This window comes from Haemorhous mexicanus, chromosome 11 (genome assembly GCF_027477595.1).
Source record: "Haemorhous mexicanus isolate bHaeMex1 chromosome 11, bHaeMex1.pri, whole genome shotgun sequence".
NCBI classification, from domain to species: Eukaryota; Metazoa; Chordata; class Aves; order Passeriformes; family Fringillidae; genus Haemorhous; species Haemorhous mexicanus.
The window spans coordinates 17,649,830-17,677,194 of NC_082351.1; the positions used below are offsets into that span (position 1 = coordinate 17,649,830).

At 47.1% G+C, this 27,365-nt stretch overlaps 1 protein-coding gene across 1 annotated transcript in view; it reads right to left on the reverse strand.

Moving 5' to 3' along the window:
* Positions 1-25,568, reverse strand: part of PRICKLE2 (prickle planar cell polarity protein 2) — a 103,494-nt gene extending 77,926 nt beyond the window's left edge. Inside the window, exons 1-2 of the mRNA XM_059856729.1 lie at positions 25,455-25,568; positions 25,089-25,174 (exon numbers count right to left, since the gene is read on the reverse strand). Of these exons, the coding sequence (XP_059712712.1) occupies positions 25,089-25,174; positions 25,455-25,496 (128 nt within the window). The 5' untranslated portion in view covers positions 25,497-25,568. The remainder of the gene's footprint in view (positions 1-25,088; positions 25,175-25,454) is intronic.
* Between the last annotated feature and the right edge of the window lie 1,797 nt (positions 25,569-27,365).

Consider the following 27,365-nt stretch of genomic DNA (forward strand, 5'->3'; position numbering starts at 1 on the left):
AGCTTCACTGCCTGCCTGCAGGACTGGACAAGAGAGGACGAGTCTGTTTACCAGTGGCTTCTTCCTGCTTCAGAGGTCTCAAGAAATTCAAGTGGTTAAATCTCTGATCTCATCAGAGGGCTCTGGTGAATCACAGCCTCTCACAGCCTGAGATCATCAACATGTGTTCTCAGCTGCAAGACCATCTCTTCAGGACACTGTGCCCTACATCTCCAACAGCTGGTGCATGGGCAGGAGGAAGGGCACCCACACACCTTGGGGAAAAAGCCCAGCTGCAAAGCAGGCACCATACAAACATGTGCCCACCGTGCTTGTCATTATCTCAAGGAGAAAACAAGTTTATAGAACTGCAGAATTGTTTAGGTCAGAAAAGACTTTCAAGATCATCAAGTCCAGCCATTAACCCAGCACTGCCAAGCCCACCACTAAACCATGTCCCTGAGTACCTCTTCTACTCTGCTTTTAAATACCTTCAGAGATGATGACTCAACCACTTCCCTGGGCAGCCTGTTCAATGCTTGACAATCCTTTCAGTGAACAATTATTTCCTAATATCCAATCTAAACCTCTCCTGGTGCAGCTTGAGGCCCATTTCCTCTTGATTGCTGCCTGGGAGAAGAGGCTGATCCTCATTTGTCTACATCCTTTCAGGGAATTGTAGAGAGTGAGCCTCTCTGAGACACCTTTTCTCCAGGCTGAGCCCCCTCAGCCCACTCACCACTCCTCATAAGCCCTTAGGAGTGTTCCTCCCTCAGCAATTTCTGAGAGTCCTGTGAGCACTGTGAGGAGCCTCACCTTGTCGAAGCCAGGATTACACATTCCTCACCCTCAGCTCAACAACAGCAGGAAGAGCTGTCGGGTGTGCAGAGAGACACTGACACAGTGACTGCCTGAGCACCACTATAGCCACATAGGTTGGATTGATGTGTGATGCCCTGAGGGGTCCTGGGGCAGGTGTTGCAGAAGAGCACAAGTTTTTTGATCTCCTGGCAGAGAATCATCCCTGTGCCCCTTCCTGGGCTCCGAGCAATGAGACAAACTGTCTGAGCATTTGGGCAGAGTGCTATCCCAACCCTTGTGCCAACATGTGCCAGATGCCATGGCAACTGGTGCACTGAGCTAATGCTCTGGCCACAGTTACATCACCTCATTAGAAAGTCTCTGCTTGGCATTGCCCTCTCTCCCTGCTTGGGGAAGAGAGCACTTCAGCCATTGCACTTCCAGCAAAAATGACAGCTCCCCATCGAGGTGATGGAGCTGGCAGACTCTCTCCTGCTCTTCCACAAAAAACTCCATTCCATGGGGCAAACAGAGGTGGGTGAGCAGGGGAGGTGATGTATCCCTTGTATCCAGCATGGCCCCTTCCCTTTGCCTCTCCCCATGTGGTGTTTAAGGCAGCTCAGCAAAGCATCCCTGACTTGGGGCTGGCTCCCACCCACCGGTATCCACAGAGGACCCTGCTTGGCTGGACTGGCCAGCACCATTTCTGTGGTCTCTGTGTGTGGTCCCTCATCAAGCACCATCTGTCTTGAGTTTAGCACAACAATGCTGCAGCCCCACCAATTAAAACAGGCTGCAGAGTTATATCCTGAATAAATGCAAAGTTAAGTAAATGATCAGCAGTGAAGATAAACAGCACAGGGATGGGTCTGGCATTGAGGTGGGAGCCAGAGGGGCTGGTACACCACAGAAGGTGATGGCATGGACTCCAAACTAACCCCAGGTAGAGCCAGTCCCCATCCTGACCCTTAGATTCCTGACAGTGACACCAGGACACCGCTCACTTTCTTTAATGCAGACTTAAGTGTTCATTTTCTGCTGCATGGCACCTCACTACTACAGTGTCAGGTGAAAATGCAATTATTATCCAGCCTGCCCCCATTCCAACCATTCCATGTCATACTGGAGAACAGTATGCTCCCAGTGCCTGCATCCAGCCCCTGCACGTGACAGCCTCTCTGGGGCACCAAGCCCTGCAGCTTCTGCCTGCTGTCCCAGTACTGTATCTACCAAGGACTTCAGTAGGTGCAGGAGCTCTAAGAAGCTCTCAGAGGAGCAGCTCTGCACCAGGCCCCTGGGGATGCCCAGCTCCATCTACCCCATGGGCACCCTTGCAATAGCACATTCTACCAATACCACTGGAGAGGTCCTGCTGGTTCCAGTGGGAAGAGGACCATTTCTTAACCTAGATGATGCAGGTGGAAGCTACTCAGTGGGGATAGTTTAGATAAGCATCATATAAAATAGCTGAATTCCAGTTCCTGTGCAGAAATGTATCTGCTTGTATTTACCACCCACATACTATTTTATTAAGACATAATCTCAAACAAGAATTGTTGCCATTGCTGAAGTTTATTTTAACATATGGCCAACTGAGCCTAAGAAAAACATGTAAAACACATTTTAATGTGCTATTCTTGCCTAATAGTTTTTATAATTTTTTTAAAGTGCAATATATATTTATACATTCCAAACATTTGGGGAGGTGTACATTAAAAAATTATATCAGTCACAAGTTGACTGTTAAATGAAAAAAGTACTGTGGTTCCTTTGTGTTAGTCCAAAATCACTAGCATTGCATTAATTTTCAGTAGGTAAAAGGTAATTTGTGGCTTCATAAATTCACTTCAAGACATGGTAATTCTTACCTGGTCACAGCTGTCAGAAATTGATAGGCTATACCATGGTGATGGGTTTTTAAAACCAGAGATGGATGTCTTGTGGAAATCCTGATGTATTTAAAAGGCTGAAAAATTCTTTCAGTCCAGAAAAGCCCAGCTGAAGTCCTGGCTGGGGTCAGCTGCTTCCTCTACAATTCAACAAGGCACTGAAACACACACCTAATACTGAGTACAGGGAGTCAGTTCTGCTGCCTTTGATAAACCATTCATGCATACAACTTTAAGCACACAATTTGCCACATAATCATGGATATCAGGACCCCATTAACTGAAAATCATTGGCAGAATGAGCATCCTTGGGCTTTCCAGCTCCCTCATCCCATTTGCACACAGGTATGGTGCAGGCACCCATCCCACTCCTGCAAAGAGGGAATGCTGCTTGCCTCCCCACTCCCAAATTATGCCTCTAGGTCTTAAAAGAGTGTCTGGCAGTGCTCATCATCCCCACAAAAGTGAAGTGCAGTAGCACATCAAACCACCCTTGGGCTGCCCTGGGTAGAAAGCACTCCCTCTCCTCAGGTTGTTCAGTCACTCTCTCCCATGGAGGAGCATCCCAATGAGGGACCGGGACGTGCCACCCAGCCAGAGGGATGCAGGAGCCTCAGAGGGTGCAGCCCATGGAGAGAGACCACAGGGCAGTCCAGGCTTCCCCAGCAAAGCCCCTGAGCTGCTGTAACCCACCAACCCATTCCCACATTGGTTTCTCATCCATATGATGCAGACCAAACCAAGGGTGGCAATCACAGAAGCACAGAATAATTTAGGTTGGAGAAGACCCTCAAGATCATCAACTCCAAGCATAAATTGAACACAATGAGCCTTCTTACTCCTTCCATGATGCCATATAACCAGAACATGCCCCAGCCATTCCCTGGTGGAAAGACAGGCTCCCAACTCATCAGTGACCACATCCAGGGCTGGAAAAAGCCCTTGTCAAAACCATGGATGAAGTTACAGCTAAACACCTCTTCATCAGCCCCTACTTCTCATGCTTGAAGGGACATGGCTGTAAATGTATTTATCCTCACATGACAGCCCACTCTGCAGAATTTAATTGGATACATTCTAAAATATCAGCTTTGTTTCTTCACCAATAAACCAGAAAGCTGCTCTCTCACATGTTTATTTGAAATAGGGATTTAGCAAGTATTAAATGCTCTCCTCTTAGCCACGGTTCCAGGCCAGAATTTAAATATCTGTGCTACAAGACGAATTCTAGCCTTAAACCACAGTAAGCACATTCTAAAAATGGAATAAAATAATAAAGTCCATGTGCAAATCTCTGCCCTCCTGGTAACCTTCCTGACCCAAATACAGCCAATGCTCTGACCGGCATGGGATGGTCCCCTTGCTGTATGCTTCAAGTAAAGGAAGCCAGAAAGCCAAGGCAGAAAACGCTCCCTAATTTTTGCAGTTTTCAGCTATTACCCTCAAAGGACAGAGGGTTGGGGAGCATGAACTCTGAGACCACTTGCAAAGGCCACTCTGCACACACGCAGCATTCTTTATTCAGCATTTACATATTGACTCGCATCCTGTTTTGCTGTAAACCATAATATTACTTCACTGCTGTCTGAAAAATGCAAATTCCAGCAGATCTGGCAAAACACTTTAGCCACTGCTTAGCTTCCAGTCCAGCAGTTGCTCAATGGGGCTATTCATAAGCCCTGCACAGACTTTAATCCTTTCTGCACCAAGCGGTGCTGAGCTCTTTGCCTGGCTGCAATCTGGAGTTCCCGGCAGGAGATATTTTCACTTCTGCCCTCTGGCTTTATCTCCTCTCTGTGCTGCACATGATGCAACAGCCAAAAAACCAAACAGCCCAAACCAACCAAACAAAACCAAACGAAAAATCCCCCAAAATCAAATCAAACCAAACCCAACCTTGCCTCCCTCAAGAAAATCACAGAGAATGCAATGACTTTGATTTGTTTTCAGCGCTGGCCTGAAGGCAACCATGGTTCAGCACAAGCAGTGGGCAGCAAAGGATGGTATTGCTGATCACAGCCTGGCTCACCACTACAGACACAGCAGAACTGTCATTTTCTATATTTCTAGGACACCACTCATACAGAAAACATTCAAGATTAACCTTACATTAGGTACGGGGTTATCATTTTATGAAACGCATTTTTAACTCCTATTTTTTAAAGAGAAAAAGGAGAATAATATAGCATTTTACATCCAGTGAATCAAACTCCTTATAATTAGGACTGCTGGTTTCCTAGGTAACAAGGATCCGACTCTTTTATGTGAAGTAAAAATAAAGAATAGCTCCATCCAGCTACCGTAGTGGTGTGGGCACTTTATGCCAGTGACTGGATGGTGCTGCAGACGTGGTAGAGCTTGGAGCACCCAGGGCAGTTCTGCTCTGCTGACAGTGCCACCACACTGGAAGAGGGACACACAGCAGAACAGTGTCTCCAATCCAGCCAAAATCATGGACATGGACAAAGTGTAGACAGGGATTTCTCAAGTCTTGCCACTGGTGCCTGTGTCCCTTTGGCCCAGGACTCCACTGCTGCCACCACCCCTCTTTCTGCAAGAACAGCATCGCCCACACCCCTCCCCAAGGGCTACAGCCTCCTCTGTGATGACTTCACCTCTAATAATAACTTCCAGAGCCCCATGGACTCCAGAGGAAAATAAACTCCAGTTACTTTTCCCTTTTACACTCCTCTTATTTTAGGAATTTGATGTGGGTGTAAAAGAAAAAAGACACACCTATCATAGCTGGAAAAAGCGCTGTGGGTACGATGTGACTGGCAAGCACAGAAGTGAATCACATGAGGACTGCACCGACTTTCTAAAGCAGTAATTTGCCTGGACCAGGCTTCCGTAACAGATGTTGCCATTTATGTATGTAATTTAGTATTGCTTCTTCAAATATACAGGAGGAAAATGCGTGTGAGCGTGTCTGTGTGTTAGTGAGTAACTGTGTGTGCAAGAGTGTGTGAGAGTGTGGCACAGTCATTACACAAAGCCAGCACTTTTGCACCAAGGCCTGGGCACCTGGAGAGCTCAGATGTCCCAGAGCCCACCAGTCACTTGTATAAAATGGTTATTTTCTGGATGGTTTCTCCCTCTTCCCCTGCTTCTGGCAACCCAGAGCAAGAGCCTGTCTCGAGCACAGCTGAAGGGACACGGCCAAAGGGACAGCCTCTCTCACAGACAGCTGGCCTTTGTACACCCCATGTAATGTGTAGGAAGTTCATGGCCTCCCTCTGTCACCAAAGTTTGGGAGATCATTTTCAATCAAGCACCATGGAATTCTGCAGCCCTCAATATATTGTATTCTACTGCAGATGTCAGGTCAGAGTCATTCATGCAGTCAAAAAACCTGGTTACATTCACTAAGCATCTGAGCTACCAGGATGTCTTTTGAACAAAACAAACCCAATTATTTGCACAACATTGGACAGGGGGTTGTTCACTTCTGCAGAAGAATGCCTGTGATGTTTAAACGCTTTCCAAGAAAACCCTTTTCCTTTTTTTGCTTTACATCCAACCACAAAGCTTCTTCCTTATCTATTAGGAATCTTTATTACAGATAAACTGATGAGAAAATGAGATAGGCTGAGTAAATTTGCAACTGCTGCTATACTATGAGCCAACAGGGGAAAATATATAATTTGCTTGAGCTTCCACATACTGCTTTGAGAAGACACGTGGCCATCAGTGCAGCTCTGGTGCTGGCAAGGACCTGTGGGCAGCCTGGGAAGGTTTTTCCCTCCCCCTCCTCTGCTTCCCCACCTGGATGGTGTGACCTTACTGAAGGAAGTTACCTGGGTTCAGAGCAACCTCAGCAAGTGGTCCCCCACATAGAGGCACTGAGCCATAGTGAGTGATGCTGTGGTGCCACAAGTCCATGTGGGCTCAAAGGAATAAGGTTACTTATGGAACAGAAAGACATCCAGGGACACCTAATACCTGGAAATCACCATGGCTTAGAAAGTCCTCAAACTGCAAATACTTTTGGTGTGGGAACATGTGCAAAACACCATCACACTGCTCTCTGCCCAGCACTGTCCCAGACATTCCCAATTACCTGACTCACACTCTCCTCTCCACTCTCAGGTTGTGTTCACCTCTGCATTCCAAGAGCCAGAGCATCTTGTAAACCAACAAACTAATGTCTGCTTGTCTGGTTTTTTAGTTGAAAACATAGAAATGTTACATTTGATGAGTCACTCATTTTTGCTTCCAGACACTTTTCAGACCTGTTTCCCCACTTCTCCCCTACATGGTTTGGCCAGTTATAAGCACCAAGAAGGTTTTACCAAGGAGGTTTTCAACCAAAGTCTAATGTTAAATAAAGCTCAGATTCACGGGACACTCTACACAAACCCAGCAGAGACCTAATGTGGCATGAGGCGTTTGCAGAATTCACTTTGGAAATCCACAGAGGTGCTTAAAAAGACATCTACCCCGATCAAAGTGATTTATATTTTTCATGAGTGAGCAATTTGCTTACTAGGAAAAAGACAAATCTAATTTTTAATTTGATCCCCATCAAAACAATATTTTCTTGTTGCTATGACAGCTGAAAGGAAAACCTCTTCCCTTGGCAAGAGCCAGCTAACAGCACTGCCGCACATCCCCCAGCAGCAGCCCAGGGAGGGAACACAGCCATGTGCATCATTTTTGGCTCTTGGTGGCTTTGATTTGATGAGATTTTTTAAAAGGACATTCTGAAGCCAGGAAGTAGAAAGTGTCTTTGGGGAGACTGAGGGGAAAGAGCTACAAAACATGGGAGCCTCATAATGCCTGTGGGACCATGGACTCTACAAAGCCCTGCGGGTTACTCCAGGGACCTTCTGGGTTTCACACCAGGCTCCTCAGACCAGCTGCCCTGCACCATAACTCAAACTGCACCTCTAATCCAAGATGCACAATGCTGGGAGGGGAGAAAAAAGACATCTGCTGACCATCAGCAGATATGGCAAGAGGCCAACAACAATAACAGAAAGGGCTTAAATACATAACCGTTCTTTTCTTTCCACTCCTCCATGGCTACCATCCTTGCAGTACTGAAGAAGTGCCCTGATGAATAAATATCTTCTTTGCCTTAGCAACAGTTAGCAACAGAGTCATGTTTTTTTTGCCTTGCTCAAAAGAAACACATCTCAAACTAACATAGATGATTTAAACGGCAATAAATATAGGACGTGGGTGTAATCAAAAATCGCTGAAATGCAGATCACACTTTTTAGCCTGGGTTATTTTGAAGAATGAGCAAAACTGCCAATGATCTGTAGAAAGAGCAAGGAGAGGGCTAAAGGGGAAAGGAAAATCACAGCAAGATTTGAGGAGGACAGAGATACACTGTCCATTCCTCCTGAGCAAAGACGAGGCCAGGAACAGTGATGAAACCTGAGGTTTGCCTTCAGCCTTAAGTACAATTTGAGTTTCTGCAGCAGATTCCACTTTTTACAAACTGCAAAGGTCGCATATAGTAAAAAGATCTGTTAAATCCATAACCTCAGTGCACAGCAAACGTATTCTTTTCACGGCTCTATTCCTTTAACAGTTCATTTAAGATGTCTGCCTTGCATTTTTCCATTTGGTGTTGGGAAAATGTTTTCTTTCACCTGGCATAGAGCCCAATTCAACAGAAAGAGAAAGCCCTCCCCGTTTCCATGGGGCCCTGCAGTATAAGACATGGGACTGATTTTACCTTGAACCAGGCTACTTTCAGCTCTGCCACCAGTATTTTGGCCCCTTCCCTTTAGTCCAGGCTCTCTTCTTCATGGTCATTTAGAGGATGAGTTAATCCTTTGCTGGTTCCTTGCTGCTACCTACTATCAAGGGCAATCCCCTACCACCACCAACCCTCCAAGGGTTGTCATCACCACTGCCACCACAATCCATGACAGCCAAGTCCCTGCAGCCCTTTCCATTCCACACCCTCTAGCCTTGGTCCCAAAGAATGCAAAGCTCTACTGCCACCAGCAAAGTGTCACAAGACATGGGTATAGATGGGGTTTTGGTTACACCTCCATGGTCTTTCTCCATCAAGAGAAATATTCCTGATTTCCATACAAATCACAACAGGAATCACAGCTGGACACAGAACACAGCCTGGCTTCTACCCAAAACCAAACAATGCCAAATATCACTAACTGCAAACCAAAACCACGGCATGGTCCTGCTGATAGGGCACTGCCCAAGGGTAGCCTCAGGGTCCAGCAGTTCCGTGGGAAAGAGCAGATCTTTGGGATACCTAGCTCCCACGGATACAGAGGGAATGGCAATTGGAGCCAGATAGTTGCAACATGTCCTGATTTTATTTCTCTAGAGAGAAATAAAATATGTCACAGGTAAAAAAGTATCTCAGAGAGATAACAGCCTTTGGTTCCTGCTGAGTTTTTCAGGATAAAAACTGGTTGATTTTTTTTTTTTTTTTTAATTTCAGACTGAAGCTACAGATGGCAGAAGACACCTCTGCAGCCAAGCAAGCCCAGCTCCCCAGGTGACACTGCAACACCACATCCCCTTCTTCATCCTGTTCTCTTCCAACAATGAAAACCTGTTAGGTGCTTTTATCTAATTACCTATTGACTTCAGAGAAGCAGCCCCCTACTCAGTGATGAACTGAGGAATGATTCCCATGCCACACTCCGTCAGGACACCGTGCTGTAACGCACGTCACAGGGCTGTGCCGGATGGATTTGTAGCTGAAATGACTCAGTAGAATGATGCCAGCTGTGCTGACTGAGAATTGGGCTGCTATGTGGCTTTCTATTGTACGTAGATGTCTAAATCCCTAAGCCTGAAGTAAAATAATTTATAAGCTTCAGGTAAAAAAGATCTACTCCCAAATCCTCATCGCTTTTCAATCCTGGTCTCTAACATATTATACTCGATCTGCATTTAATGTGCCCTTAAGGTGGGGATTAGGCAGACATTTGATTACATCTTTTATGTTTATGGCAATTCATTTCCAAACCTTTACAAACTTTAATTAAACGCTACATTTTTACCGCCTCATCCTGAATTGAGAGAGAACAGCAGAGAAAAATCTGTCCTCAAACAGAATTTACATTTCTAAAGCACCTTTTTCTGTGCAAGCACCTTAGGGCTACTGCATACAATCATCCTGAGCTGCCTTAAGATGTATCAGTGCAGACATCAAAGCAGCTCTAATACCCAGCCTCACGCAGACCTGCACACAGCTGAGATCACTGTGTTTCCAAGCACAAAATAAAACAGCTCCTGCCAAAACCAACCATCGATCCCCTCAAGAGGTGGCTGTGGGGAAAGTGAGAGCAGCAGCCAAGCTCCAGCAGTAAAACCCAACCTTTGCCTTTGGGAAGGCTCACAGGAAGGGGCCTGGGAGCCAAAAGCATGGCAACTTCATTCACTCCCACTGCCCCTTTTCTTGAGCATCTCTCCACAAGAGGAGACACTGTTGTGTTCCCATAAAGCTGAAGGGGAGCTGAGCATTCCCAGCGAGGAAATCTCAGCAAAGCCAGTTCTCCAGAACCGGGAATGACCAAATCAACTCCAAAGGTAATCCTCCCTTGACTGTAAAGACTTCCAGTGACTAGGAAATGTAATGCTATTTCCTTAAAATCTGGACTCTTCTCTTAGGTTGCAGATGGGGTTACTCCATCTCTGGCTCGGTGAAAGGCCACACACCTGCATGCATCATCTCTGTGGTCATTTTGCAGAGGGACACAACCCAAAACTTGTCTCTGCTCAGCATTTTGAAACAAAGACATTGGTTTTGAAGCCAAACTTTAATTACAGGTTGGAAATTCGGAATTTGTCCTATTTTGAAGTCTGGGCGCAGCAGAAACCATTCTCAGAAGCTGTCAGATCAAAAAGACAGAGAATCTTGTAAGACTGGTTGAGCTCTAAAGCTTTGCTCTTTAGGGCCAAGACAGAAGACATGTTATCAAATTTTTATCAGTTAAGAAACTCAAGCCTGGCTTGAACACCATCACATCACTGCAGTCCATTGGAATAAATTCAAACTACATAAGGAGAATACTAAAAAGGTTTAGTTGAAAATCTCACAGGTTGGCTAGCATCAAGATCGAAGTTGCAGACACAGAAAACAATAAATCAGTAGCAGGATCCTTTTCTCTGCTTTCCTGCAGCTCTCTACCCATCTTTTCAATGCCACATCCAGTGATGCTGTGCCTCACTTGCTGCCTCCCCATCCTACAGCATTCAGGGTTGCATGGTGAGATGAGATCTCTGCAGCTACAGATGGTGCCACCTGAGCTGGCAGGGCACCCCAGCTCCCTGTGCCACAGCCAGTTTCAAACCCTTTAAACAGCTTGGGGGAGATGGGATTTAAATCATTGATCACCCTTTTGTGTGCCCCCTGTGCTGGGCTGAAATTTCACTCCTTAGGTTACCATCACTGAAGCACCACGTGTGCATGGAGCGTCCCACTCTGCAAACTCACTCATTGCTCACTTCCAAACAGCTTCACTTTTCCTGGATCACACAAAGGCATTTCCCAGCAATAACCATGGTCAGGCCAAATTTTGCCCTTCCAGCTGCTGTTGTTGCCATCAAAGAGCATTAAGAAGATGTAAAGCTCTGTTTCACTTTACCTAAAAAAATCCCACAAAGGCCAGATAAATTTTATTCGAAGACTGTTATCACAGGTTTCACACTGATGACCATTTTCTTGGTCCCTGGGAAATTCATGACATGACTTCCCCAAGGTCAGAATTTCACTCCAAACTTGGAAGAGTTCAGGTCAAAAGGAAAGTTCCAGCAGTTGCTGTGTGTGCTCCAAGGAGCGGCTGGAGCAGGGAGCCAGTGTTTAACAGCACTTGCAGCCCTGCAAAATTTTACAAGACACAACCCTCGCATTAGAGGATCCATTTCTTTCTTCATAAAATATATTGAGCCTTTCCACAAACTCCTTTTATTGGTCCATTTGGCTACTCACTCCTTTTATGAACTACTCAAGCTCCTGGATCATCTGGAAAAGGCGAGGGAGATGGTGGAGCTGAACCACAACGATGTGGTAGCCATGGCTAACAGCCCTCTCTGCTACCAGGGCTTGGGCACTGTGTGCCAGCACATAGGACAGCTGGATTTCATCCCCTGAAAGGAAGCAAGCAGCATCTTTTTAACCCATTTCTTCTCACTGCCTACAAGATTTTGGAGTCCCAAAGTAGAGATAAATCCCCCAAACCCAGGTGCCTTTATGCCTTTCACTTCAGACCAAAATCTACTTGGCAGCAAACAAGCAGTTAAGACTGGGATTTTTTTCTTGACCAGCCTCCTACATCTCTTCCATGGGGGTCCTTTAATTGATCTAGTTGGAGAGCAAGCTTGCATGGAGGTCCACATGCTAACATAACAACATATTTTAATTGTGTATTTAAATAGTTTCATTTCTATTGACACTGGCTAAGGTGAGTCATTAGGCTTGCTGTTTGCCAGCACAAGGCTGGACAACTCACGAGTGCAGCTTTTCAAGCTCTGCATTGCCACATCTCTGTTAATAACAGCAAAACATTTCACAACCACTGCTTCCCAAGGAGACAAGTACATGATGCACTCTGTGTTTTAAGTCCAGTGCTTTGTGGCATGGTCAGCACTGAAAAAAGACCAGCAAACCCTTACAAGAAAGGAAAAGCCAAGCAGCAGAAGCAGATACGTGCCTGGCCCTACACATGTGCTCCTGCCCAAAAACCTGTAGCCAGAAGGGCAGAACCAGGATCCTGTGCTCCAGGCTATGGTGTTACAACTTGCTTTTGGTCCCAGTCCCAGAGCTGCAACAATTCATTCCCAGCAGCGTTCTCCCAGTACTTCCCAGCCCACCAGCAGAGGCAGGTGGTGTGGTGGCAGCACCACACTGCTCTCACAGCCCCAAAACCACCAGGAACCAATCCAGGAACCACCATAATGGGATCAAACACCCCATCCCAGAGCCCAGCTCCAGTGACACCTCCAGAAAAGTAATTATCCAGGCACAATGATATAACAGCATCTTTATCCTAGTGAGGTGCTTTGCAGCACGTGGGCCAGCTTGTATCCTTGAAATTACTCACATATGTCATGTCTGAGCTGTACCAAGCCCTTGTGAAATAACCAGCCACGGGCGAACGCTGCTCGTGACAATCCCACTGAGAGGCTGTTTTAAGCCATGTAACAAGGAGCTCTGCTGCCCTCCCAAATAGCAGGAGCTACTTTAAAAAAACCCTTACTATTGTAATCTTGGATTACTCCCTACCACCCAAATCCATTTCATCATAATTAGCACCCATTATAATAAAGCCCCTCTGGCATTTCCATATTTCTCTGATCATTATACTCCACAGATTCTCTATAGCAAAATCCACCCAGCTGTGTATTTTGCATAAACTGGTTATCTTGAACCACATGCCCTCTCATTCTTATTACCAGGCCCATATTTTATACAACAGTGCTGACACTTCCAGACTCTTGCAGGAGCCCTGCTTTGAGAGATTTAGATTAAGCCCAATGCAAGCAGCTCATTGGGGGAGACAGGAGGAAATCTGAATTCCTCTTGAATTAATTACTAAAATCTGAAAATTCAGCATGGCATCGTATGGTTTTACTATGAAACACATCACCCAAAGCATGGCACAAAATCCAGCCACCCAGAATACTTCAACAGCATTACAATGCAGCCAAAAGCTGATCAAGGACTTGGCTTTGGAGTTCTTTATTCCCTCTTAGGAGAAAAACACAAGGTACACCAAGAGTTAAATTACTAACACACCTTGGCAGTACCTTGGCAGTGTCTGAGGAATTAACTAAAAGGAACAAAAATGAAAAAAGTCAATTTTTGTTGGAAAAAAAATCTTATTATAGAAGATGAGATGGCACCAATCTCTGTGATCATCTCTGGACCATGAAACACACACCTCTGTACCTCCAGGATGGGGTCCCTCCAAAGCAAACAGGTGCTTCATCTTCCAATTAACAACACCCCAGCCAGCATCCAGCCCTTCCACGACATCCTTGGGGCTAGGGCTGCTTCCTGCTTCAGGCACAAACCTCAGTATTTTAAATTTCCTTACACAGATGACTCCTACAGTATGGATGAAAACAGTCTCAGGGACTTTCACAAGAGCCTTGCAACTCCACAAGATATGGTGCTGCTGGGAATGAAACCTCAGCACTGCAAATCCCAGCACAGAAACCCCAAGCCCCCAGATCTGCTGCTTTTATAGACAGAAGGGCTCTTAATTCTGCACCCTCCAATATTATCCATCTTTCAAGGTCTTTCCTTTGCCTGGGCAGTTCCCAGCATCCTAGGCTGTCACCAGACTCTGTGCCTTCAAGAAGATGAAGACTGCAACCCTTCACTAGGCAGGGCCTCTTCGTTTTCTCCTCTCAGCACACTTCAGTCCCCTCTGAAGCTCAGCATAACAGCAGGCAGAGCATTAATCAACACAACATGTGCTTCACCTAACTTCAGCAACCACTACGAATATTTAAGTTTCACATTATGTGCTGGGATTATTTTTATATATACGCCACCCTGTGTCTTTTTATATACACACTCACACCCCTGTATAAGCAAACACACACAGAGTATTTCATTTCTGCAAACTATAATTTAAGCACAAGGATTTTTTTCCCCTTCGGGCAGCTGGAGCAGCAACCGAGTAGTGCAGCAGCGATGCCGAGTGCCCTCTGCTGTACATGAGACAAATGCTCCTTTGTTTAAAAATATTCTTTAAATACTTATAACTTTTCTTAGGAAAATATTTATTAACATTGCATTTGAACATTTTGAGCACAACATGCAATAATGATGCCACCTGATTTCTCCTGTCAGACTAAAAGATTCATGTCTCTTCCAAGTTACCTCAGCAGAAAGTAAATAAGTCTGGGCTGGAACTGCACAGGGTCCAATGTGAAAATGTTTTATTTATACACCTGAAAATGACAAAGGGAGATCAGAACAAACAATATAGCCTTATTATTCAGGCATTTATCAGATAGCCTTCACACTTCAGCAGATCACACATCTATTAGAGGTACAAGCTGAAACTGTCACGTGGCAATGTGAAATCATTTTTCTATTGTAAAGCAGCATTGTTCCTGCTACTGGAAGGAAAGATAATATTAAAACATATTCAAATATATGTATTTCAAACTGCTACACCTTGTAATAAATTATGCACTTGATATTAAAAATCCAAGCTAATCTGCACAAACCTGACTTTAGAATATTAACTTTTATTGTCTTCTCACATCCCAGTTCTTCTCATATCTGACATTTAAAGGGGCTGCACTTTAGACATGTGGCCTTTATGGCCCCAAATGCAGGTAATAGGGGCTGCACTTGAGACATGTGGCCTTTACAGCACCAAATACCCAGCCACAGCAATGTGATGAGTGCTCCCACTATTTGACAGGTGAGAACAGAAAGGGAATCAGCCTTGTCCCCCTCCTGCTGGGACTTCTTCAAATGTGTAATTTGAAGCAAAAGTCTGACTTTGATAGAGTTGGGGTTTTGCAAAAACAGGGATTAAATTATCTGCAAAGAGTCAGGACAAGACTGGGGACACAGAGCCCAGCAGCATCTCTGTGCAGGGCTCCACCTCCACCCAAGGCAGATGGGTCAAAGAGCAGCCAGGTCCTTCTCCACAGAGCAAACCCTGCCATGACAAGCACCTGACAGCCTGGAGAGGTCAGAGCAGCACTGTCTGCTACATGAGCACCAAAATCCCAGTTACTGGCACCACAAGGTATTTTCTCCCTCTCTGTGTAACGCTCCCACAGAAGGAGACATCTTTTTTTAACCTGTCTCTGTGCAATACCTTGGCACCACAAGCAGGGCCCATCTGCTCTGCAGAGCTCCGTGAGGCCACCTCCACACTGCCCTTGGAGGGTGGGAGGAGGACAGGGGGGTCCAAGCACCCTTGGGTGCTGGCTTGAGATGCCCAAGCCCCTAGGTGCTTCCACACAGCCAGCCTGTCCCTGGCAGGTCAAAGAGCTGGTTGTCATCAGCACAATCACACCAGAACAACTGGTTCCTCATCCCTTCCAGTGACTCACTGCAAAACCTCTCAATTTCCAGGATTTGTATTCACTTCACAGCTTGGATTTCCTAGAGGAGGCACTACCCAGGAAAACAAGCCTCCTCTTACGCCCTCCTGTAAATGTGTCCGCATGAAGCTGATCAAAAATATTCCAGATTATTTTTTTAAACAAAATATTTTACCAGCTTTTTTTTCTGCCAACAAAATGCTGTGGTTTTTTATAACTTCTCATCTTGCTCTTCTAAGAGCATTCAGGGATTCTTGTCCTAGATTCCCTGTCTTGGTTGAAGGCCAAGCATCACTAGCTGAGCCAGAGGGAATATAAAAGTATCTTTCTAAGACGCTATAGAAAAGAAGAAGAATTGGACCCTGGGAGACAATTCGCTTTTATGCCTTGGGTATTTAAGGATCAAATGCACATTTGTGAGCTGACACCAGGTAAAGAGGTGGCTTTGAGACTTTATGGCATCTAAAGAACCCTCTCAAAGCATCTTTTTACCAACTAGAGCAAAAGAAAAATCAAGGAGCAGTGACACAACCCCTAGTGTGGCTGCCAAGTCCCTGGGGACAGCAGGGCTCACCGGCCACTCCTGGTGACACCAGGGGCACTTGCAACCACTGCTCCGCTTGCAAAGCAAACAGATGAAGGCAGGGAAACAGGAACCACCCAAGACATGCTGAGGAGGTTTCCTATGGTTACTGCTGCCATGGAAATATGTTTTTTTGTTGGCTTGATCTAAATAATCTCTGGCTCCTTGGCTGCAGTATGCTTCCTGCAAGGCTGGGCTGGATCCCTAGACCTGCACCTTGCCGCTGGAATGCCAACGCACTGAGCCGTGGCCACCTTTGAGCTGGTCCAGGAGCATCTCAAACCTGATCTGCTTGAGCTCTCCTCTGGACTCCCTGAAGCCTGTGACTTGGTTTAAAAGAGAAGAGGAGGAAAGAAAGTGGAGGGAGGGGAAAAGACATCCTTTTCTAATTGCTCACAGCTGTGTCCGAGCAGCTCCCACTTCAGCTGCCAGGAGCTGCAGGCTTGTGCTCTCCCCAACAGGCTCCAGAGCAACAGAAACCCCTCCGAGGGAGAGGGACTCTCCATCCATCCACAGAGCTCTGCATAGGGATTTCAATAATTACACTTACACACTCCCCTTATCAGCAAGAGCAGCCATTATGTTTTTTATCACCGCAGCGGCAGCATCCACACTAGGGCAATGGATAGGGGATGAAATGTTTGCTGCAATGGCTGAGTACAAAGTGTCTCGTTCCACAGTGAGAATAATAATTGTCACACTGAGCTCTCCAAGTGATAAGCCCTGGTATCAGGGTCCTGTGAAGAGAGGAGCCACATGTGGGAAGAAACAGCCTCTCCAGCAGCAGACAGGAGCACCCTGAGTTTTCTGTACACCTCTTGACCCAAGCACCGGGGAACTGAAAAAGGTTCTGGCCAGTGGGACTGCACTGATGCATGTCTGGGGTCTGCAAGCATGAGAAAAATGTTCTTTACAGCCATGCTCATGAGGTTTACCCTGAAATTAGTTTTCCTCACATCAGACAATTCTGCTAATATTACAAATTCCTTCAACATTAGATAGTGACCGCAGAGATGCTACAAGCACAGGAAGGGTCCGGCTTTCCACCACCATGGCTGGGAGATTATTCATTGGAGAAAAAAGCAAATAGCCAAATGAGCACCACAAATTGCAAAGCCAGCTGCCGAAGGTCTCAACTGATGCTATCGGCCATCCTTAAACTCCGTGATAGACTTACGAGCCAGACAATGAAAACGCAATTCATTATTTGAAGAGTGACTCACTGGTGCAATAAGGATGGATTACTAGGCGGGGGGGATGGGGGGGGAGAATGTCTTTGAAAAAGTCTAAAAGACTGAAGATTGACTTTTTAAAGGCAAACAGAAAAAGAACAAAACCAAAGAAAAACTCTTGAAAACACTGAACAGACTCTCTACAGCCGAGAGCAACAAAGAGGAGGGCAGTGCTCCGTGGGCGTCAGCCAAATAGCTGCGCCCGGCCCCTCCAGCGGGGACGCCGGCTTCCAGCCTTTATCCCACCACAGCGCTAGCTGGCAGCTTTTTCTTTCACGCCACACCACGCTGGTGACAAAGGCCTGTTGCAAACCCTCTAATAAAGCAGTAAGAGTTTTCCTGCCGGCCCAACACAGGCCACACGCAGCACAGCACCGCCGGGCTCCAGCGGGACGCATCCCCGGGGCAGCGCGGGTCTGAGCGGCCGGCCAGGAGCACCGGCAGGACAGCTCGGGAACGGGATAAGGGTGGCGACAGCGGGGGTGACAGCTCAGCTTTGCATGTCATAGGACCAGTGCAACTCTTCATCTCCCACCTCGTCCCTTTCACCAGCTCAGCAGAGGCTTCAACAAGCGATTTAACCCATTTCCCTAGGCTTGGGTGGATGCACAGGGAGCTCAGGACCTTACACATCCAGCCAGCAGCACTGGGCGGTAAAATCACTCACCACGTCCCTCTAAATCACAGCCTACACTGCTCCCAAATCCATGACCGCAGTCTCCAGCACCAACAGCTGTCTGCTTCTAGGACATCCCAGTGCAAGCCATCCATCCTGCTTCCAGGTTTTGTGGGTCTCACCTGGGCAAATCCACCTCGAAAGGCTCCACGAGGGAGCTGTGCTTTGCCAGTGTCCGGCAGCACAGCCCCGTGGCTGAGGCACCAGCAAAGTACTCACCAGCCAAATTCTGCTTTTGGGATGGCAAACCCCACTGGCTCATACCAGAGGCAGGTAAACTTCTACTCTTTGCATACCAAGAAGCAGTTGTAGTCATTTTCCAAAAAAAAAGAAATAGTGCCAAGAAAAAAAAAATAAACCAAATCCCGACCAAATTTTAAAATTAATTGTTTAGAAGTAAAATATCACACAAACTCAGAATTCAGTGTGTCTGCTCTACAGACAGCTATCCATCATCAGTGTAATTCACAATCACACCAGATACAGAATAAACCCCACAAAATCAGCCCAAATCCCGCAACAGCTTATAAGTGTTTTTTCACACCATTCATAAAAATAGAATTGCACATGGCCACTTCAAAACAGACAGAAAATCTACCCACACTGCCTGTTCCCTAGGAGAAATTCTGCTTTTCTGGCTTTTGCCAGCAGCTCAGTGGCAATGGAGCCAGGCAGAGCAGCTCCAGTTAGAGCAGCTGCAGAGCAGGGCTCTGTGCTCAGCTGAAATTCAATCAACAAGTGTCCAAACTCCTTTTCAGTTCTTGCAATACAATCCTGAGTGGCTTGTAAAGGACATCAAACAGGCTCCCTGGGCTTGCCCGGAAACAAATACATACCTCACCTGCTCTTTTGTACATTGCATACAAAAAATTAAAGAATTTATTTTAGGCTTTTTGCCAGGGACAACACTGCCTCTGACACTGTAATGCTCTGGTAATGTGGATACTGTGTCTCCCAGCCAACACAAACAGGATACCTTATCAGTCTTGGCTGTCTTAAGTGCTGTTTCAAGTGCTGTTTCAGCAGCAGGGCACAAAGAAATGGAGCCCACAAGTCAGAAAAATTGTTGGGAGTTCCTTAAATGTAACTGTGAACTCAACATTTAGGAAAAGAATTGCCCCAAGGCAGGGCAAAGCTGATCCCTACACCACAATCCACACAAACCCCCATGCCAATGGCCTGGATGCCCCCAGTAGAGCTACTGTTGGAAGAGTGGGAGCAGCACAAGCCATCACTCATCACCCCTGCTCTCCCTACTACCATGGGGGTGAAAAGCCCCCCCCCCAAAAAGTAGACGTGATTTTCCAAACACTTACACAAGTGTTTAATCTCACAGGTGTAAGAAAATAGGACAGCTGAAGTCACTGATGCCAAGCCAAGAGCACAGTGCAGCATCCCCTGAGCTGAGCTCCAGTGCACACAGCCACCCACACCAAACCGCCCTGGGCACAGGGGCTGAAGGGCACTGACTGTCACTGAAGAACCTGGCAGGGAATGGCTTCTCCTTTCTGAACCTGTGACCAAATAAGCACACAAAAAATAAATTAAAAACAAGCTAATGATACCAACTGCTTTGTGAAAGGCTTTAAAATCAGGAAACAAAACCAGCCTTTCATTTTTTTTTTTGCACCCCTTCTGCCAGGGTGACAGTATCTTTGGGAAGCATGTGACTCCTGCCCACCCCTAGGGACAGGAACAGGTCCCCTAGGGACAGCAGCAGCCCTTAGCCCTCTGCAGTCCCTTGGCGACTCACCTCAGGAGTGTTGTGATGGATCTGCACTGGATGAATCTGCACAATTTCACTGGCTGAAATTGTGCCCATTTCAGTAGGCTCCCAACTGCAAAATTATGAATTTTCTAAAACTTCCAGGCTAGCACAATTCACCATGGCAGTGATAAGAACATCAGACTATTCAAGATAAGGCATTGCTATTCTCATATCTCCAAATCCTTTCCAATAAACATGCAAGGAAGTGCAGAATATCTGAATCCTTAAGCAGAGAGGCACAAAGCCTGTTATTCATGCCAGGGAAAAGCTGGGAGTGTATGTGTGCAAGAGACATAACCTATGAGAAATGCTGAAAACATATGGAAGCAATAATCTGTACTTTTTTTTTTTTTTTTGGAAGTAGAAACAAATGCTTCAGAATTCAGTGTTCTTCGTTCATGTGCTGTGTTACAAATATTATTGTTTCTGCTCTCTGGATGAGGAACTAGGCAGCAAACTGGAGACCCAAAGGCACCCAGGGATGTATATACAGGAGTCTGCTGGGTGTACCTCCCATGGGCAGGATCAGAGCCCTAGGAATGCAGACAAAGGCTGCAAACACACAGAATTTCTCACTGCTCATGCACAGCAATCTCCAGAGCACTGGGCACTAAACAAACACACCAACAAAACAAAACAAATATCCACTTCGACGAGCAACTCCCTGCCTACAGTCAACAAGGCGGAGAAGGGAGCTGCAAAGCAACTTGTGCATCATTACCCAACAACATCAAACAGCACAGGGCTTCTGGTCCACCACCTCATTTTGGGTCACTGTCTCATGACACACGTCTCTTTTCCTTGCCCACAGGTTTCAGTTATCCAGTGGTCAATCACAACCCTTTGGGCTGATCACCTGGGATCTCCAGGCAGCTCTCTCCTGAGAAGATGAGAAGATTGTCTTTGCAGATGCTCCCTGATCCAACAAGGCCAGATGAGATCAAACTTCAGCAGGACAGACTGCAGTAGATTACAGCAAGATGCTGAGTTATGGAAATAAATAAACAAATGCTTGAAACAACTGTATGCAGCAAAATTTGTTAATATGGAATATTACTGAATACTACATCAGATCACTTAAATTTGCCCTGAAAGGCAAGGGCCAGGCACTGTGTGCTGTACAAACACACAGCACTGATATTAAGAGCACAGTGCGTGACAGCAATGCATGAAGAGAAGCAGATCTCTTCCTCAGCAAAATGTGATTCCAAGGGACAAAGATTGTGTGACGTATGCAAGGAAAAAGATGCTCCAAGAAAAGATGTAAGACATAATCTCACACTGAAACTAAAACCCTGGCAAACCAGTCTTTGTCTTCATGTCATGTTTATTACTGCTTTTCAAATTCTTCTGCAAACCAGAAGAATAACTATGGCAACAAAGACTTCTCCAAAGGTTTTCAGACTCTATTTTTAAAATTGTCTTCTCTGTCATAGCATCCAAATTCCTTCCCTCAGAAACCAGCCGTATGCCACTGCCTCTGCAGGCTTTGCAAACCAGGTGGCACATCCCCCCTTCCTCACACCAAAGCTCCAACACCATCCTGAGACCTGGGTGTCCTGCTTCTATCTTTTTAGTTGGTGGGTTTGGAGAAGGTAGGGAGCAGGGAACAGCAAGGTCTGCTGAACTGCAAGAGTATTTTGGCTTTCTCTAGGAGCAAACAAACCATGGCTCCATGTGCTAAACACACGCCAATCTTCCAACACGAAGGATCCCTATTTTAACTGAGGCACTAAGGCTGTAATTTTACTTCACCCAGAGTAAATCTGAAATTAGTTCTTCACAGTAAGCTTAACAGCAGCAAAAGCGAACCATTTGTCACCTTTAAGGTTTGCATATTCACACTAATTGCACCGGGACTAGGTTATAAATTCCCTTCCCTGCTCCTGGACCACCTCCCTCGAAGGCTTTTCTCTGCAAGACATTATGCAAAAGACACTGCTAATGGCTATTCATTCACCAAACTCCAGTGACAGCTTTATTTAATGCCAAAGCTTGTTAACAAGCTGAATGGCACACAGTTTAATGTAATGCAGATCTGATTAGAAAACAGCAACCGGGCTCCTAAGGAGTTCAATTTTTATTGAATTTGATTTCCCTTTTTCCACACAAAGCCACCTTTATTAATGAGGATTTGGTTACCTACACGCCATTTCCATTTTCTAAACTGGAGCCCACACAGATGAACTCAGTCCTTTGGCACTTTGCTGACAACCCACCACAGCAGAAAGTGATGAGACAAGAGGAAGAAGTCGTTTTTCTGCTCAGACCATGAGAAATTCAGGGTTTTACTGGTTATAGTTTGATAGCTGTGTCTTCATAGACTTTGCCCCCAAACCTTCTCAGAAAAACCACTTACTTTTTCCTCTTTGAGGCTAAATGATTTAAAACTATAAATTGAATTTCTGCCTCACAATGAGAGGCAGAGATCTGTGGCATGCAGAAGAGAGCTCTTTGATGGAGCAAGATGTAGGCTCCAGTTGCAACGAGGTGTTTTCAATTCCTTGCTTCCACCACATTAGCATTAAATATACTGACACTGCTACAGGATAATTCACCCACTACCTTGAATGTGGGATTATAATTTCAGAGCAAAATTACGAAGATTCTAAAACCAACTTCAAAAACCAGGAACGTTATTTAATTATTTAACAATTCCCTTTCATCTTCTTTTTGCACATCACCTGCAGTAGAGAGACCAGGCTTATTCTGAAAACAGTTCTGCAGAATATAATTTATTTTCAAGAGGTTTCCCTGTCTTAGGAAGCATGCCTGTGCTTCCAGGAATGATAAATTCAGCAAATGCTCAGAGCCATCTCTGAGAAAAGTAGCTGTTAAGACAACATAGGAACACAGGAATCTTTATCCTCCAACAAAGCAATCTGCTTGCTTGAGGGAGTGCCTGCACAGCTCACACCTAAAATCACAGGTAAATTGAAAATACACAGTCCAGCATAATTGGGTATAGACAATGCCTGCCTCAGCAATGGCTTCAGTATCTGCAAGTTTATAAATTCTGTCTCCCTAAAGCACTATCACCACTCTGCATCTTTGAAGCAAAAACACTCCATTTACATTTATCAGCAAAACTCTGCGGTCAAAGGATTATAAAAAGCCTTACAAATCTCTACAGGTCAATTGATCTGGATTTATACCCCTAATGTAAGGATCTCCTTGCAAACCCTTGTTTTCTTTCAGTCTCATTCTGCATGTTCAGGTGAGCAGCCCCACCAATCAGTGACTGCAACATCTCCTGCAAAGAGTGCACAGGCTCCTCAGCATGTTTTCAACCTACAAACTACTGGGAATAATTTATCTGCTCACCTATTCCTGGCATTAATAGACCACTGGCTAGTGAAAAATGAACGAATTTCCTCCCTATTGTGTTCTGGCAAATAGACTGCTTTATTTGGTTTAATTGCGTAATTACTCTTACATCAAGGCAATTAAATGGGAATGTCTGCAGGAGGGCTCTCAGCTAATCGAGTCCTCGTGTAAGGAAACTTGGTGTAACGTCTAACCTGCTCAGTGGGATGCAACCCTGGAGCACAAAGGCTGCAATGCCTCTGAGGGCTGACCCCACCCATACCCAAAGGGTCTCTATCCTTCTCCTGCTCTGGGGGACATAAGCACTTCTTTCCTAAAAGAAAGCTGCTAGAAAAATCCACACAGTTTTAGCAAAAATCCTCTCCCATGTCTGGGGATCCTCAGCAAAGGAGATGGTTATGGGTAGTCCTGGCAGGCTGGAGGCTCCTGCACACGAGGTTTGACAGGATCTGGCCTAGAGGCACTGTGTGCCAATGCAGAGGGCACAATCTGAAAAGAGCTGCAACATCCCTCTCATCTGACACTCCGCAGGCAGCTGTGTGCCCCTTCTGCTGGGCCATTTGGCCTCTGGTGGGATCCTATCAAAATTCACTTCATTCTTCAAAAGCTACTGTACAGTTGTACTCTCTGACATAACGAAATGTGAAGCACAGCACCTCAAAAGTTCTTGGAGCAGGGGAGAAATACTGTAGTGACCATGGCTTTTGTTCTTATCCTGCATTTGAAAGTTCTCCTTGGCACTTTTAAGTATTACAAAGAGACTCTGCAGGGACACGAGGACATCCAGGACAGCCTGAGGACCATGGTGAGCCCCACCTGCTGCTGTGCATCCCTCAGGGCAGACCTCAGCCTATGGAACCCGTCCCACCACACCCTGGGGCAAATGCCAAAGGGAACAATGATTTGCAAGACTAAACATTAAGATACAACTCAACAGGAATACATCAATCCCCATCCTTGCTCTGAATCCAAGCTTTAATCTGGTGAGACACAGCTCTGAGAAGTAGGGCAGAGGCTGGGAGGAACGCCAAGCACAGCAGATGCTGGAGAAAAGGGTATACCCTGAAAAATAAGGTTAAAAGGTCGCCAAGGGCTCCCTGGCCTACTAAGACTGTGTAGAGCTCCCAGGGCCCACAGCCCAGATTTAATATCACCAAGTCCCAGATCGCACATCAGCAGGAACTCATTTTGAGGCAGCAGAACATGGGGAGGGGAGAAGGGGCTGACCCAGGAGAAGGCCAGGGCTTGCTGCGCTTAGCAGGCACCGCCACTGTCAGTTTGTAAAGAGACAGAAATACCATCTTTGTAAAGACAACAGAAGAAACCAAAAATACTGTTTTTGCCGGAGTTTCAGGCAGCGGTTTGGTGCAGACCGCAAGAACCCCTTCAGCCCCATTTTTCCCTTCCCACCCCACCCCACCCAGGCTGTCCCTGACAGGTGAGGGCGGCTTCAGCCCCCGGCATGACCCGGAGCAGCAGGACGAGCTCCTGACCGCACTGGGGAAGCTGCGAGTTGGTAATTGCCAAACCAGTTACCCCAGTCCCGCATCTGGATCCTGCTGCGCCCCGCACCGGCGGCAGCCACGGGCATACCTGCGTGGGGGTGGACCACCCGTGTCCCCAGAACCCCCACCGTGGGTGGGCAACACACTTTGGACTAACACGAGCCCTCCCAAAATAGCCACACCTGCACCCCGGATGCGCACGGAACTGGGAGGGCGCCGCAAAGCCCCGCGAAGGGAGAGCCGCGATGGGACCCAGCGTGGGGGGGACGGCGGCGATGGGCCGGGGGAAAAGCGGGGCTCTCGCCCGGCCTTACCTCCACTTGTGCAGGGCGAAGCCCGGGCACTGGTCCCCGCAGGTGTTGCAGGGCTGGCCCCGCTCCGGCTCCCCCGACGCCGTCAGCTGCAAGGAACAGCAGAGTGAGCGCTGGCTGCGGGACGAGGGCGACGGGAACAGGCACCCGGGGGATAGGAAAGGGGCACGCCCGGGGGAAAGGCACCCACACGGCTGGGAGAGGGCAGGGGAAGGGCTAGAGCGGGGACGCACCCCGAGCAAGCGGCACATGGGGGCGGCGGGGACCCGCCGGGCGCCGGGGAGCAGCCGGAGCGGGTGGCGGGACAGAGCCACAGGTGGGAGCGGAGCGGAGGGGGGGACGAGGGGCGAGGGACCCCCCGGCACTCACCGAGCGGCTGGAGAGCCGCTTGCGGGAGCCGCGGCCGAACATGGCAGCGCTCCCGGCGCGGAGCCCGGCGCAGCCCAGCCCGAGTGCGCGGCAGCAGCGGCCGCCCCGTCCGGGCCCGTCCCGCCCCCCCGGTGGCCGCCCCTCGGCCGCGCTCCCGCCCCTCACCCGCCCCTCAGCCCGGCAGGCACCGCCCCGGCACGGACCGGCTCCCCCGCCCCGCTGCCGTGGCTCCCCTCAGGGTTAACCGCTCTCCCCGGGCCCTTCGCTGCCCTGGCCGTCCTCGGGAGCACCGTGCTCGGCCGGGTGTGCAGTGGGCAGCGCGATGTCCTCGTTGGGCTCCAGAGCTGGGTGGCGATAAAGAAGCTGAGGTCCCCAAGGGCAGAGCTGGGGTTCTGCAGGGCGCACTACCTGCGATGTGCAGGCCATTTTACTGGTCCAGGCTCGGAGCGATCATCCCGGGTTCCTGCCGGGCGTCTGATCCTCTCCTCAAGGACGACACGTTTAGCCCACAGACACGAGCAGGGTGCAGGAAAAGCCCTGTCACAGGAAATATGTTTGCAGCCTGAGATGCTGGAGTGGGACACAAAACACCTGTTACCGCCTCGGAGCTCACGGTGCCCCCAGAGCTGCGTGTGGGGCCAGGAGGGCTGTGAGCCTGGGATCCGTAGGACTGTGAGCTGTGATCTTGGGATCCATGGGGCTGGGAGCCGTAGGGTTCCCTATGCATCAGCCCACTCTTGTCATACATACAGTGCACTAAAAGCAATGCCCACCCCGTGCCCCTGGGGTTTGCAAACAGCACATCTGGCACAAGGCAGAGCAAAATGAACCATGGGGAGAGGAGGAGCAGCAAACGCTTTGCGGAGCACAGGGCTCCTCAGAAAATCTTCCCCAGTGGGGCTGGAGCGGCTTCGTCATTAGCATTTCACAGCTTCACCCAGGGTTGTGGTTGTTTGCAGATCCTGTCAGCTCCTTCCCCTCCTTCCCTGCCTCTTTGTTCCCTTGCCTTGCTGCCTCACAGCTGGTTAAAATGGTAACCCTTTGATAATTTCTTTTTTCCCTTTAATCAGTTCTCATTTTTGTCAATTCTTCTCTTGTATCTTCTTCCCTGGGAGGCTGAAATGAGGCTGGGAGCTGTGTAGCTGAGGTGGCCTTTTGAAGAGTCTCAGACAAAAAGTTTTGGGGAGATTTTCACTCTTTCCTGCCATAAATACTATGCTTCCTTAAAAAAACCCAAAAAACCAAAAAACAATAAAAAAAAACCCCAAACAAACAAAACCCCAAACAAAACAAAGAAACCTAGCCTAAGAAAAAAACAAACCTCCAAATGGTGACTTTTATCATGGAGAAAATTTCCTTTTCCATAGGCTTTCTTCATGGCACTGAGAAAATATTGAATGCTCCCTGCTCTGTTTTTCTGTGGTTGCTATTTTTACCTTTCCAAAACTCTCCAAGCTTCCCTCTATTGCTCCCTTCTGCTAAATTTCCTCGTCATTTTCCTTCTTGGTTTCTCTCCCAGTTTCCAACTCATACAGTGGTGCATGAATATATTATGAATTCTCAAGGGAAGAGGTGATCTCTCCAAGTATACATTTCATCACACAGTGGGCAACTGGTTGCAGACTGGGGTTTGACCTCATATTGAAACATCTCAGCCTCCAGCCTGTATCCAGTGTCTAATACATTATCAGAGTTACTGTTAACTCTGCAGAAGGACAATGGGATTTCAAGGAGTGGGTGTCATGCAAGAGAGGGCCTAAAAATCTCCAGCAATTTGGGAGTCTTGCATAAGGTTCAGAATATTTAAAACTCCAATTAAAACTGCTGAAATAAAAGCAGTATTGGATATAGGACTTATACAAGATTCAACGTGCTGTGGGAAATGCTTTAAAGGTGACCTGCAAATCCTCT